This window comes from Caloenas nicobarica, chromosome 16 (genome assembly GCF_036013445.1).
Source record: "Caloenas nicobarica isolate bCalNic1 chromosome 16, bCalNic1.hap1, whole genome shotgun sequence".
NCBI lineage: Eukaryota > Metazoa > Chordata > Aves > Columbiformes > Columbidae > Caloenas > Caloenas nicobarica.
The window spans coordinates 14,545,493-14,559,240 of record NC_088260.1 but is presented as its reverse complement, the minus strand read 5'-3'; the positions used below and the strand labels follow the sequence as shown (position 1 = coordinate 14,559,240).

At 59.8% G+C, this 13,748-nt stretch overlaps 1 protein-coding gene across 1 annotated transcript; it reads right to left on the bottom strand.

Moving 5' to 3' along the window:
- Nucleotides 1-7,579: 7,579 nt before the first annotated feature.
- Nucleotides 7,580-11,869, bottom strand: SLC7A4 (solute carrier family 7 member 4). The gene is made up of 4 exons (XM_065646359.1): nucleotides 10,827-11,869; nucleotides 10,041-10,717; nucleotides 9,140-9,248; nucleotides 7,580-8,035 (listed from the first exon to the last, which is right to left on the bottom strand). The coding sequence occupies exons 1-4, from the start codon at nucleotides 11,806-11,808 to the stop codon at nucleotides 7,842-7,844; spliced, it is 1,962 nt and encodes a 653-aa protein (XP_065502431.1). The 5' UTR covers nucleotides 11,809-11,869; the 3' UTR covers nucleotides 7,580-7,841.
- Between the last annotated feature and the right edge of the window lie 1,879 nt (nucleotides 11,870-13,748).

Below are 13,748 nucleotides of genomic sequence, written 5' to 3'. Positions count from 1 at the left end.
GGCTGCTTCTTCAGCACCTCTGCCCAATGCCCCGGTACGCTCACCGAGCCTGTGACACAAGGATCTTCCAGGACAGTGCTAAGACAGGATCTTTGCGAATATTGGCTGATATTTGGAAGTTTTTCTGACTTTTCTCTTTAAGATTTCGGCTACAACCAGCTCTGAGTCTCTTCCAGCAAGAGCATCCTCACGGGTGAGAGCCCGGTGGCTCCTTTATAGTCATCACCTTTGTGTGTAGGGACATTTCCCTGGTGGAACCTCATGCGCTGCAGCTGCTGCTGGTGCTCAGATCCACAGCCCACAGCCCCCGAGCACGCTTATTATATGGGAAGCACAGTCCTATCCAGAGATGTGCTGTGCAGAAATGCTTTCTGCCTCCGGTTGCTCTTCTGTTGCACAGCCAGGATTGTCTTTGCTGTCAGATGCACCCGTGACTCGTTTCCAGGTGCTTCCCAGCACAGTTCCTCAGCCTCACGTGGAGCACAGGCCTGGATTGCGGCTGGCGTTCTTGTTTTCTGCTGTGTGCTTTTGCTTTTGTCACTGTTAGGCAGGGTGGATGCTACCAGCTGCCCGGAGAAAGGCCAGGCACTCTGGTAGTCCAGCTGTGACCACAGCACGTGGGCTCTATCTCCTTCCCCTCTCCGGGATGTTTTCTGTGGTCCCGGTGGATCCTCCCTGCTGGGACACCCGGGCACTGCGCTTCGGGGAGCTGTGAGCTCCTGGAGGAGCAGGGTGGGAAGCACCTCTGTGCTCTGCACAGCCCGGGTTGACTCTCCTCTCCTGGGCTCTGTGAAGAGCTGGTTTCTTGCTGCGGTTTCTTGCAGCCGGGGAGGCGGCTGAGGACGGTCACAGAACAGCTCCGGGTGCCCAGCCTGGGCGGGAGGCCAGAGAACCAGAGAGCAGCGAACCCCAGGGTTCTGCCTTAACCGCATCACGGCTACACTCCGGTAACGGCCTTTGGTCCCCTGAAGGCTGGTGGACCTTGTTGATAAAGCGCTTGCAGCCATCCCGGCTCTACCCGCGGCTCGGGCTGGGCAGGGCTGGTCCGTCCCCAGGCACGTCCACGTGCTGGTTCTGGTTTCCCCCGTCACGGACACGGCAGGTGACGGGGTCTGGGGACACCCCGGCCGTGCTGTGCTGGGAGGTGGTGGCACCTCTCTGAGAAGGCAGCTTGCGAGGGCAGGGGCCGAAGCTCCAGGCGGCCTCTGCTGCTCTCCTCCCGCCTTTTGCTTTTTCCCTAGAGCAGAAGTGTTATCATCCCCTTGCTCACTTTCATATTTCATTTACCTAATAAATGTGCCTACTGCTGAAATTGTGCTTAGTGTTATATCTCAGCAGAAGATGAGGTTTAGGGTCTTTATTTTGAAAATAACCCTATGCAGTTACGATTTACCTGATGGAGTCTGTCCTATAAATGTGGAAATTGTTTAACATTTATGTATCTAATAAATAATGTCTGTGCCTTGGATTCACACTGGTCTGCTCACACCATTTGGAGGAATCTCTTGCATGTTGTGAGATCTGTAAATATGGGATGTTTCTAGAAATTCCAGAACCCGCCTGACACCCCCTCTGTCTCTGGATGAAAACTTCATGTATCTAACACAGAAGCTGTTATGGGGCTTGATTTAAATCGATATGAGGACTTATATTTTAAAATATTTAGTCACCATTTATTGCTTCTGTTACATCCATTGCCCCTAACCCTTGCTATAATTTCCAAAGAAGAGATGCAAGTTAAAATCATATTAAAAGTAAGGTGGGTAAAGGATTCCTACACACCAAGTCCATCTTTATTCACCAGCTAGTGTAACTAGGGAAGATCCACACATACATATTGATTCATTACTCACTGCAGTTGAAGCTGCTGTTTTTCTCTTGTGAGAATTAAGCTCAACAAATCTATCAATGCGCCAAAGCACCAGGTGAGCCAGCGGTGTGTTACAAGGTAATATAACTGGGGTGTGTATAGAATCACAGCATCATTCTGGCTGGAAGAGACACCCAAGATCATCGAGTCCAACCATAACCCACCCCTGGCACTGCCCCATGTCCCTGAGAACCTCATCTCCGTCTGTCCAACCCCTCCAGGGATGGTGACTCCAGCACTGCCCTGGGCAGCCTGTTCCAATGCCCAACAGCCCTTTGGGGAAGAAATTGTTCCCCAGATCCAACCTCAACCTCCCCTGGCGCATATATTGAACACTCAGTTGTCCTGTGGGTTTGATGAGAGCAGGAGGTGGCTGTGGAGACCTGAGCCCCTGCCTGTTCCGTGCGCAGGCAGGATCGCGCAGGCAGGATCGCACAGGCAGGATCACGCAGGCAGGTTCGTGCAGGAAGGATCGCACAGGCAGGATCGCGCAGGCAGGATTTGCCCCCTGGGGGCTGCAGGAGAACCCGCAGCCGGAGCAGCCTGCAGGGGGTTTGTGTGCAAAGCTGTAGTAATTTGCTGTGCTTTGGCAGCTGCTGCAAAAGGTTATGAGGAATTAACACATGGAGACTTACACCAGGAGTTGTACTGCAATTATACCGAAATATCAGTTATTCCCAATTTACCTGGCCGTTTCCCCAGCTGGTATCACTGTTCCTCTTTCCTCCAAACTCAGCTGTGTTTTCTTTCAGGTTAGGAACTAATCTGGGAATAACTCACCGGAAGATCTGCTGAGTCCCTGTGCACAGTGTCATTTCCAGTACTGAGCATTGGTTTCTTTCTCTGAGCGTTATTTCAATATTGTTCCTTTTTGGCTTCTTTACAAACCTGCCAGGTAGCAGCTGGATGCCCTGTGGAAGGTACTGTAGTACAACAGGTCAAGCTCCTGACCGTATCAAAGCACACAGGTTACACAAATACCTATTAATTTCCACCAATGATATTTTTTTCCTTAATTCTTGAGCAGCTCTCAGTTTTATCAGTGTCCTTTTGAGGCTTTGAATTTCCTTTGCACCCCTTTGCCTTTTGGAAGGGTCAGCCACCGTGTTTTCCTGTAGTGCTCTGGGACCTCTCCAGCTGCCGGATTGTTTCTGGAAAATGAGCATTAATGGTCCTGGGAAGCTCGCTAGTGTAACCACAGGGGTGACCAGAAAAGGTTTAGCTGCAGTAGCTACTAATAAGCACGACCTGGAGGCCGCGCTGGGGAAGAGGAGCCTGCAGCGGGGCTCCTGGCTGTCCCCTGTGCGGAACAGAGGTTTTGCATGAACACTTTGATCTGCTTTACAATCCTGAGCGTGCTGCGGTGCCGCGGCTCGTCCCAGCAAGGACGGGGCTGCGGCTCTGCGCTGCCCTGAACTGTGTCCATTCACGCGAGGGCACCGGGCAGGCGGGATCCCAGCACCAGCCGTCCCTGCTCGCTGCAGCCCGTTCCCCACGGCAGCTGACGGGCGTTTCGGAACCTTTCGGGCAAAGCTGTTATTGCCGTGGGGAAGTGTTTCCAGTCTCTTGCCTAAACCTGCCTGGTGACAGTTTAAGTCTGTTGCTTCTTGCCTTGTCTGTGGTGCACGTGGTGAAGATTTATTCTCCTTACTTTTGCAACTGCGTGGTTGGAGACTGGCCTGTGCGCTGTCGGCAAGAAGCTTTTGCTGCAGGGATGGGACCGCGTCGTTTGTGCGTCCGCTTACACAACTCGTTAGAAAATGTCAGCGCCGCGCGGCGAGACAGGGCAGAGCTGTGGCCCAACGCAACTGCCGGGGCTGCTGAGATGCTGCCGAAACACCAGCACAAACGCTCCCGGAACGCTCAGGAGCCCCGTGCTCCGTACACCGGCTGCATGGAGGGACAAGGGGCCAACAGGACCTGGGGACTGTGCCGTGTTTTAAGGTCCCTCCGTTCTGCAGCCGGCGGAAGGAGCAGATCGGCCGCTGTGGCATGTCGGGCTGACGCGGGTGTTACCTCATCCCCTGGCTGGATCCGCAGGAGGAGGCGGGGAGGATGGGGGGATAAGGAGAGGATTACTTACAGCTTTCCCAGCCCTGCAGCCCGGCTGTGCTGCTTTCAGAGCTGGGGGCAGGGGGAAGGGATGATTTAGAAACACAAGGCTGGGAAGAGATTTAATTAGGACGCTGAGCTCCTCTCTCCCGGGTACCAGCCCAGCAGCCTCTTCCAGTTCTCGGGGCCGCCCTTTTCCTCTCTTAGCCACGGACAGGGCTCAGCCGGGTCAGTTCCTGCTGATTTCGGCAGAGCCTCTGTGGTTACACTGTCCCCGAAACAGCGCCGGGTGCACGTGCGGCTGTCACCCCCTGCCAGCGCCCGGTGACCCCCGCGGGACCCGCCACCGCCCGGGTGCAGCACAGCCAGCCCGGTCCCTGCGGCCTCGAGAGCGTCACCAGCTCCGTCCCCTCCGGTCACCTCCGGGGCTGGGCTGGGGACACCCCCCGGAGCTGCGGTTCGGGGCTGGGGGAGCAGGGACAGCCTGGGTCAGTGTCACCAACATCTAAACGCTGGTGGGCAGCATCGCCGGCATCGATTTTCTCCCCAGTACAACTCCCACGTTGTTCCCCCTCTGAATTTGCGTCTCTTGTCCCCTCGCACCCGCTTTGTGGGAACCCGGCAAACCAGCTGCTCCTCCACCAGTCCTGCCAGCCGGGCCGCCCTCCCACGCCGTGCGCGGGGATTATCAGCCCAGGATCGCGATAACCCTCTTACCCAGCCCGTGTGCCGGGGCTGCTCCTGCCCGCGGTCCCCAGAGCCCCCCCCGGTCCCCAGAGCTGCAGCACCGGCCATGGCACCGCTGACCCACATCCCACACTGGTGCTTTTTAATTACATTGATTTCCGTCCAGCCTGACCAGGCTGATGAGACCATTTCCATGAGGCCCAGAAAATATGATTTTTTTAAAATTAATTTGGAGACAGATACCCCTGTGGCAAATTGGTGTGAAACGAGCCACAGCAGAACAGCGACCGGCTGTCCCGTCGTGTGCTGTGAAATGGGGTTTTGTGAGCTGCACGTGGGGGTGGTTTGCTTTTAAATCTGGCTGGATCACACATACGGGCTACAGATGGGGGAACTGGTGTTTTTTCTCCTACAATTACAGGCTGCCATCTTACAGCACCCTCACAGCGTTCCGTTTGGATTTTTTCTTTTTCCTGCTGAGACAATTTTCAGGAGCAAATCATTGTAGGAGTGTTCCCTTGGGGGCAATAGCTGCTGACAACCCCCTTTTTTTCTGGACATTAACAGGTAGACAATTTAAAATCAATGTTATATGCCCGTGCAGCGTACATTACTGTAATAACATGGTGTATGGCACAGATGAACCAAACAGTTTTGTAATCCTATTTAAAAAAACCCCACAAGTGTTCTCGGGAGGGCATGCTTGCCTCCCAGGCTGCCCTTAATTATGTCTCAATCCTTTAATTCCCCCTCCAGGCTGTGCAGGGGGTACCCTGAATCCACGTGTGCTTTTTATGGTGCAGCCTAGCAGTAATTTCTCTGCATTTTTACAAATGAACCTTTTAAAATAGGTTATCAATGGTTAGGAGGCTCATTTGACAACTCTGAGATCTTGGCCAGTTTAAAAGGCCAACCCAGAGCCCACGCTGGGTGAGCCTGGCCCTGGCGACAGCCGAGACCATTTTGCGATGCGACCCCTATGGCCCTTCCTCCAAAAGAGAACAGAAAAGTGGTTTGAACCTCAGCCTGTTCTCTCTGTTAGGACTTCACTGCTCCTCCCCAATCCTGCTCTGGGCTCCTTCGCTCCCGATTCATCACTACGGTTCTTTCTACTCGCCTTTATCCTGCTGACAATGGATTTATAGCAGAGATTAAAAGTCAACAATTGATAAGGAGAGTTAAGTCTATGTGTCTCCCTGGATACCTGTTGAATATTTTTTTAATAAAGACTTTATTATCACAGGAAGGAAACTTCCCTAGTGAACGCCAGCAGTGAGGATGGGGTGTCTGCGGGTTATCTCCAGTGACTCACACTGCAATTCCCATCACTTGCACTGGTTCACAAGTTCTCCCATCCACTCACCTTGCAACCCGCGGCAGCTCCAGCGATCCCGTCCCCGCGCTGCTCAACATCAGCCTCACTGCTGACAAAGGGGTTCAGGCCCGTCTGGCTGAACGCAGTTATATTTGTGTATCTGTACAGCTCAGGTTCCAGGCTGCCCTTGCACGGCTGCCCCAGCCCCTGGGGGTCCCAGCTGCCGTGGGTCTGGCCAGAGCCCGTCCCTGTGTTCGTGACACCCGTGCCAGGGGCGCAGAGCTGCTGGGTGGCAGTGGGTGGCACAACTGTCCCCAAGCTTTCAGGGGCTTTCCTGAGCACTGGCTGCGTGAGCAGCTTCCCCACGTGGGCTCTTGTGGCGGGACACACAGCACAAAAAACCAGAGCCACCACAGAACCAGCATTTATGAGGGTGAACGCGTCAGCCCGTTGCTCACAAGCCACTACACAGAGGTGCCAAGCGGGGCCACAGCACGGCAGGGACACGCAGCTCTGCTGGCAGCAGCGGCAGCGCAGCGGGGGCGGGACGTGGAGCAGCGTGAGCAGACACGAGGGTTCACCAGGGAGCCGGCACATCGTACAGAGAACCCCCATGGCCCCTCCGGGCCCCCCAGGGACTGGCCAGCGAGAAGCAACGGGACCGGCTCGCCCGCGGTCCCCGGCTCCTCGCGGGATGCTGATGAGGTTGCATGTCCAGGATGGCTGCAGGGAGCATGGTGTCCACGCTGCAAGGCCTCGCAGCTTGGCAAGCTTGTGCCTGACTGTTGCCTCCACGTATTTTTTCCAAAATGTCCTAAAACCCCCTTCCCTTCCACTTCAGGCTGCTCATGGGCAAACCAGCCAGGGGTGGCTGCAGCAGTGCTGCTGGGGACCCCCAGGACAGCACAGCAGCCGGGGTGAGCGCCAGAGATGCTTGTTGGGGAGGGGGCAACACTGAAAAGCACCTGCAGAGCCTGCCCAGAGCCACCGAGAGCCCGGGAGGGGCAGCATGGGGGGCTGAGCCCCCATGATGGCCGGGCAGCAGTGCGGACTGTGCTGCTGGGGAAGTGGGGAGCCAGCTCCAGGCAGCCCAGCCCAGGGATGCTGCTGGGGACCTCTGGGGACAACACAACAAACCTTGGCTCCTGAGCACCCACAGCCAGCACAGGGCTGGGGCGAGAGCCTGGCCCGGGCAGGACCACAGCAGCACCTTCCAGCCGGGCACGGCCCCAGCCCACCCTGAAACAGCCAACGCCAGCGGCTGGGAAGGTGCAGTTGGGCTTGTGCCGTGCCAGCCGCACCGGTGTTCCCGGGATCCCTGCCCAGCTGCTCGCTCTGGTATTGTCCTTTCTCCATCTCATGTCCCCTGCTGCTCCTCGGCCCCCTCATTCCCAGCATTTTAGGAGAGCGACCCTGGTGGGGAAGTGAATTTGGCCCCTGCCTCCTCCTGCAGGAAGGGCTCAGCAGGAGGCAGGGGCTCCATGAGACCCCACACTGCAGCCAGGATGAGACCCAGGATGGGCAGCGCTGGGCTACCTGCCCCGGTCCCAGGGGACCCTCTGCACAACTCTGCATCCCCCGCTGCGCGGATGGGCCAGCAGAAACGAGATTCGCTGCACGGCGCCTGGGTGTGCACAGGGGAAGGATGCGGCTCCTGGTGAGCAGGGCAGGCAGTGGGCTGAGCCCCAGTTCCTGAGTGCTGGGGATGGTGAGGGGGCGAGCCAGCCCCCGCCGCGCTCTGCGGGGAGCTGGTGGGGAAGGACGAGCACCCTCAACATCTCTGGATGGAGCCACAAGCCCAGGGCAGCCCCGGTGGCTCTGCTGCAGAAGGACCAGGCGGAGGAGAGGGGGTCTCTGGCCTCGCCATGCGGGGGGGTCAGATGCTCCCATCGCCAGGTGCCCCGGTCCCCTGGGGTATCATCTCTTGCAGTCCTCGGTGTCGGCGTCCGGCAGCCCGGCGGGGGGCTGGGGGCTGGGCTGCACCGCCTGCACCCTCTCCTCCAGGCTGCCGCTGGGGAACACCACGTACCGGGCGCTGACGCGCTGGGGCCGCGGCTCCCGCAGGTTCTCCTTGCTGTGCCAGATGCCGTAGCCGAAGTAGACGAGCAAACCTGCGGTGGAGGATGGGAGAGCGGTGGTTTGAGCAGAGGTCGGCGGCTGGCAGGGATGCCGTCGGCGCCCCGTCGGAGCAGCACACGCCACTGCACCAGGGGGGCTTCAACCAGCTGCTTGCAGGTGGGAAAGGACCCTGGGGCATGTTGAGACCCGGGGAGGGGCAGCCCCTTGCTGGGAAAGGCTCCCCAAGCCCCAGCGAGCCAGGGGGTGGTTCTGGGCCAGAGCTTGGAGGAGGATCCAAACCTTAACAGAACAAACCGTAATACTCTGGGAACCAGAGAATCACAGAATGTCAGGGATTGGAAGGGACCTCGAAAGATCATCTAGTCCAATCCCCCTGCCAGAGCAGGAACACCTAGGTGAGGTTACACAGGAGGCGTCCAGGCGGGTTTTGAATGTCTGCAGAGAAGGAGACTCCACAACCCCCCTGGGCAGCCTGTTCCAGTGTTCTGTCACCCTCACTGAGAAGAAGTTTCTTCTCAAATTTAAGTGGAACCTCTTGTGTTCCAGCTTGAACCCATTGCCCCTTGTCTTACTGTTGGTTGTCACCGAGAAGAGCCTGGCTCCATCCTCCTGACACCCACCCTTCATATATTTATAAACATTGATGAGGTCGCCCCTCAGTCTCCTCTTCTCCAAGCTAAAGAGCCCCAGCTCCTCAGCCTTTCCTCATAAGGGAGATGCTCCACTCCCTTCATCATCTTTGTGGCCCTGCGCTGGACTCTCTCCAGCAGTTCCCTGTCCTTCTGGAGCTGAGGGGCCCAGAACTGGACACAATATTCCAGATGAGGTCTCACCAGGGCAGAGTAGAGGGGAAGGAGAACCTCTCTGACCTACTAACCACCCCCCTTCTAATACACCCCAGGATGCCATTGGCCTTCTTGGCCACAAGGGCTCAGTGCTGGCTCATGGTCAGAGACGGTCAGGGAAACGCTGGGAGACCTCAGCTTGTGCCTCTGAAGGGGAACTGGAAGCCAAAAGGGGCATGATGAGCTTTATAAACCCATCACTGAGGGAAAAGATGTCCTGAAGCCGCCAGCTGGTGCCCAGACAAGCCCAGTTCCCCTCTGCCCCGAAGCAGCCGCCGCGGGAGCACTCACCTAAGAGCAGCCAGACGGCGAAGCGGAGCCACGTCATGTAGCTGAGCTTCAGCATCAGATAGATATTGAGGACGATACTCAGTGCTGGGGAGAGGGGCACCAAGGGGATCTGCAGGAGAAAGAGAGCCGGGGGGCGGTGAGACCATCCTTAAAACTGCACAGACAAAAGCCAGCACTGGTAAACGTGGGGGACAAAGTGATTTTCACTCTGGGCTTTCTGAAAATGATTTTTTTTTTTTTCCAGGAAGAAGGCAGTGAAAAGGAACAAGGGCTGGATAGGGAAGCAGGAGCTGAGAACCAGGCTGCACGCCAGGCTGGTGGGGTGAGCACAGGCTCTGGAAACAGCCCAGAGGAACCGTCACAAGGACCAAACAAGCCCCCAGCGCAGCCCAGAGTCCTCGCTGGAGAAGCGGGGCAGATGGGAGGTGGTGTCACCACTGGTGTCAGTGTCCACGTGCCTGCACTGCACTGGGGCCCAGACAAGCTGGAAACTGGAGAGGGGGGAGCACGGGATGCACAAAAGCGATTTGGAGGCTGAAGAAAAGAGCTCCACTACACAGCTCGAGGCGGGACCGAAGGCAGGAGCTGGGACAGGCAGGAGGGAAGCAGGGGGCTGTGGGGATGCAGAGGAGGGAGCCCAGGACAGGCAGGAGCAATCCCGTGGGATGGACGCGAAGCTGCTGGCCATGTCCCCTCCCAGGGACAAGTGATGGTGCAGAGTGACACCACGGGCACCAACACCTCCCTGCACTCCATGCTTGCTGACACTGTCCTTCTCCTTCAGCAGCTGCGGTGCCTTTACCAGAGCAAGGTGACCGGGACCTCCCGTGGGTCCATCACAGCTGCTCCCACCCCGCTGAACCTGCAGAGGGACTGATCCTGCCCGGGCCCCCCAGCGTACCTGGAAGGTCCGTGTGCCATGCTGCTGCTCGTGCGCCCAGATGAGCAGGAGGCTGAGCAGGAAGCCCAGGCTGAAAAGGACCAACAGCAGGGAGTAGCTCCAGGTAGGCAGGTGGAGGTGGGTGTTGCCAAACACCAAGATGGAGCAAAGACAGATGGCAGACACCATCAGGGTCACCACGGCCACCGTGACCACCTCACCCGGGTAGAAGTCGCTGAGGAACTCCAGGTAGGGCTCGAAAGCTGCCTTCAGCTGCCCTGGCTCCCGGTGCTCTTTGCTCTTGTCCCTGTCCACCAGCTGGAGCTTGTCGGAGAAGGACTCGTACTCCTTCAGCTCGCCCGCAGATGGACCCTCGCGGGGCTCGGGGCTGGGACGGCCGCCGGCCGCCGGCACAGGGGCATCCACCTTCTGCTGCTGGAAGCGCAGGACAATGATGCTCGCAGCCACAAAGGTGTAGGCCAGCAGCGTGCCGATGGACAGGAACTGCACCAGGGCCTCCAGGTCGAAGACAAGAGCCAACAGGGCCATGAGCAGCCCGAAGACCACGATGCCAACAACGGGCACCTGCGTGCGAGGATGCACTCGGGAGAAGACTTGGAAGAAGAGCCCGTCCTCGGCCATGGCGTAGACGATGCGTGGCAGGGAGAAGAGGTTGCTCAGCAGGACGGTGTTCATCGCTGGGGGATGAGCAGAAGAAGGTGGACCATGTCAGACCCAAACCACCCCGGTTCCCAGCCCCCATCGCGAGCAGGGTGGGCAGCTCCCACCGCCGCTGCCCGTACTCACCGCAGATGGAGCCAGCGGCCACCAGGAACCCTGCCCAGGCGTAGCCCCTCCTGTAAAACGCGTCTGCCAGGGCAGAGTCAGGGTCCAGCGTGTGCCAGGGCACCATCAGCGTCAGCACCACCGACACCAGGATGTAGGCCCCAGTGGCCAGCCCCAAGGAGAAAGCGATGGCCCTGGGGACAGCCTGCTGCGGGTTCCTGGCCTCTTCGCTGGAGGCTGCAATGACGTCGAAGCCCACGAAGGCGTAGAAGCAGGTGGCTGTGCCGGCCATGATGCCAGACAGCCCGTACGGGGCAAAGCCGCCCTCCTGGGAACTCCAGTTCTTGGGCTGCGCGAGGACGAAGCCCATGACGAGAATGAAGAGGATGACGCTCATGCTGATGGCTGAGAAGACATGGTTGAGCCAGGAGGACACTTTGGCGCCGAAGGAGATGAAGGCAGTGGCTACCAGCAGGATGGCGGCTGCCAGGAAGTCGGGGTAGCGGGCCAGGAACGGCACCTGCCAGGTGCCCACGTGGGTCTCGGTGAAGTTCTTTATCTTGTGGTTAAAGATGGAGTCCAGGTAGCCGCTCCAGGCCCTGGCCACCGCGGCGCCCCCGATCATGTACTCCAGCAGCACGTTCCAGCCGATGAGGAAGGCCCAGATCTCACCCACAGACACGTAGGTGAACATGTAGGCAGAGCCTGTCTTGGGTACCCGGGCTCCAAACTCGGCATAGCAGAGAGCAGCCAGGAGCGAGGCAAAGCCCGCAATGATGAAGGAGACAATGACAGCGGGGCCAGCGATCTCCTTGGCCACGGTGCCTGTGAGGACATACAGCCCGGAGCCCACCATGCCCCCGATGCCCAGCAGCGTCAAGTCGATGGTGGAAAGGCATCTGTTGAAGGATGTCTCCATCATGTCATCCTCCAAAGTCTTCACGCGGTTGAGTTTCTGGCAGAAGCGGGTCAGGTCGGCAGAGCGAGGCAGCCATCTCGCCATCCTGAAGCAGCAGGTCCTGCCCTCGGCAGGGTGAGGGCTCCACAGCGGTGACCCCTGCCCGGAGACCTGCTGGAGGAGCAGGGGGGGGTGAGCGGCCCGTCCTGCAGGGAGGCGTCTGGTGGTGAGGACAGGGTGGAAAAGCCACCAGGGCACATTCAAGGTGCCTCTCGCTCCTCAGCCAGCGTGGGGCTCAGCACCGGAGCATGTCCCTCTCCCAGGGTGGTGGCACAGGACACCAGCCACCCCGCACAGGGACCTGTGCTCGTACACCAGGTGGGAGGGGAAACCACAGGACCCCCAGGGCAGCATCTCCCAAGCTTGTGTTCCTAAAACAGAGCTGCATTAAAGCCCAAACCAGGCTGCTCTGGCCGTGCTGAAGGTGTCTGTGCTGCTTCCTCTCCACCTTATTCAACATCTACCTGACCTTCTCCCATCCTGCTGCCAGATACAGCGTCTCCCCGCACTCAGCATCTCACTGCTTCCCCAGGGAAAGCCCAGGCGTAGTGCTGAGGTGCCCAGCAGGAAGCGCAGAGCAGCTCCAGCGAGGACGTGGATGTCCCTGGCCAGACCAGGAAACACGTCCAGTGCCCAGGGACCGGCCTCGGCTGGCACCTGTCACCAGGAGAGCGGGAGGACGCAGCTCTGGGGACCTTCAGGTGCCACTTCACAGCGGATCCACGGGGCAGTCTGGGATTTCGGGGATGCTCTCCCCTTCCAGCCACCCTCCTGCCCACGCCAGGATACGTGTCTCCCCGCATCCCAAACCACGGGTCCTGCTCAGAGGGCTCGTGCCGCTCGGTGCAGCCCTGCTCCCTGGGTCCGCCCGCCTCGGAGGCTGAAGGGTCCCAGAGAGGTCACCGCGGGCTGACCGCACGATGCCGGCCTGTGGGGACAACGGGCCCGTTGGCACCAACCCCGCTGGCCGAGACCCCCCCAGCCCCGCTCGCCACCTGCACCCGCAGCCCCGCGACAGGGGCTGGCAGCCCTGGGGCGCCTGACCCCAACGCGCCCAACAGCCGCAGCCGGGCAGGACGTGGAGCCCAGCGCCCCTCGGGGGAACAAGGAGCCCTCCCGGCCTGGGGGGTGGTCGCGGGTCGGGGTTCAGCCTCCGGATTCGCCCCCGGGCGGGCAGAGGGAAAAGTGTCGCCCCTGCTCAGCCCCAGCGCCATGCGGGTCCCCGGGCGCTATCGAGCCCCGGCCCCGCTCCCCCCGCCCGGCCCCGCTCACCTGCGCGGCCCCGGCCCCACCTGCTCCGCCGCCGCCGCCGCCTCCCGCCCCGGCTCCGCCTCCCGGGCCGGCGGAAGGGCGGGGGCGGGCGGGGCCGGCGCGGCGGCTGCGGGAGCCCCTGGCGGGGCCGCCCGGGAGCGGCGGGCGGGGCAGGAGCCTCCGCAGCCGGGGATGCTGCCAGGGGGACACGAGCCCCCGCCGCAGGGGTGTCACCCTGGGAGCCGGCAGCAGGGGCCGCGGTGACCGGGGAGCACCCCGGGGAGCACCCCGAGCCCCACGTTGAGCCTGACCGAGGCTTGGCGACACGGCAGCAGCGTGGCGGCGGCTCCCGCGGCCTCACGGCTGCGGGGGCGGCAGCGCCGGGCGGGGGGACGTGCTGGAGCGGCCGCTGCAGCCTGAGCCACGCGTGAAGGGAACGGCGGAGGATGGAGCCGTTATCCCAGATCCCGGCTGCTGGACACGGTTCTGACGGAGCCCTGCTGCCCTCCTCCTTGGCCGTTCCAAGGGGCGATCTGCCTGTGCCCCCGTGCTCTGCAGGACCTGCACAGAGGGGCCTCCTCTGTGCTCAGGTAATTGCCATGGAGAAGCAGAGGTGTTGGGGAAGCAGCTGCAGGGAAGGTGAATTCTTCAACAGGCCTTCAGGAGTGAAAAAAAGCCAGCGCCTGGGCAAGAGCACAACAACTGAGCAAAAGCAGGTAGTGCTTCCACCTGGC

Excerpts from the sequence above, each read along its gene's own strand:
- SLC7A4 (XM_065646359.1), bottom strand. The coding sequence starts at position 11,808 with ATGGCGAGATGGCTGCCTCGCTCTGCCGACCTGACCCGCTTCTGCCAG. Across the intron at positions 10,718-10,826 it reads GGCCGCTGGCTCCATCTGCG|CGATGAACACCGTCCTGCTG; the intron begins GTGAGTACGGGC and ends CTCATCCCCCAG. Across the intron at positions 8,036-9,139 it reads CGCCGTCTGGCTGCTCTTAG|GTTTGCTCGTCTACTTCGGC; the intron begins GTGAGTGCTCCC and ends CCTCCACCGCAG.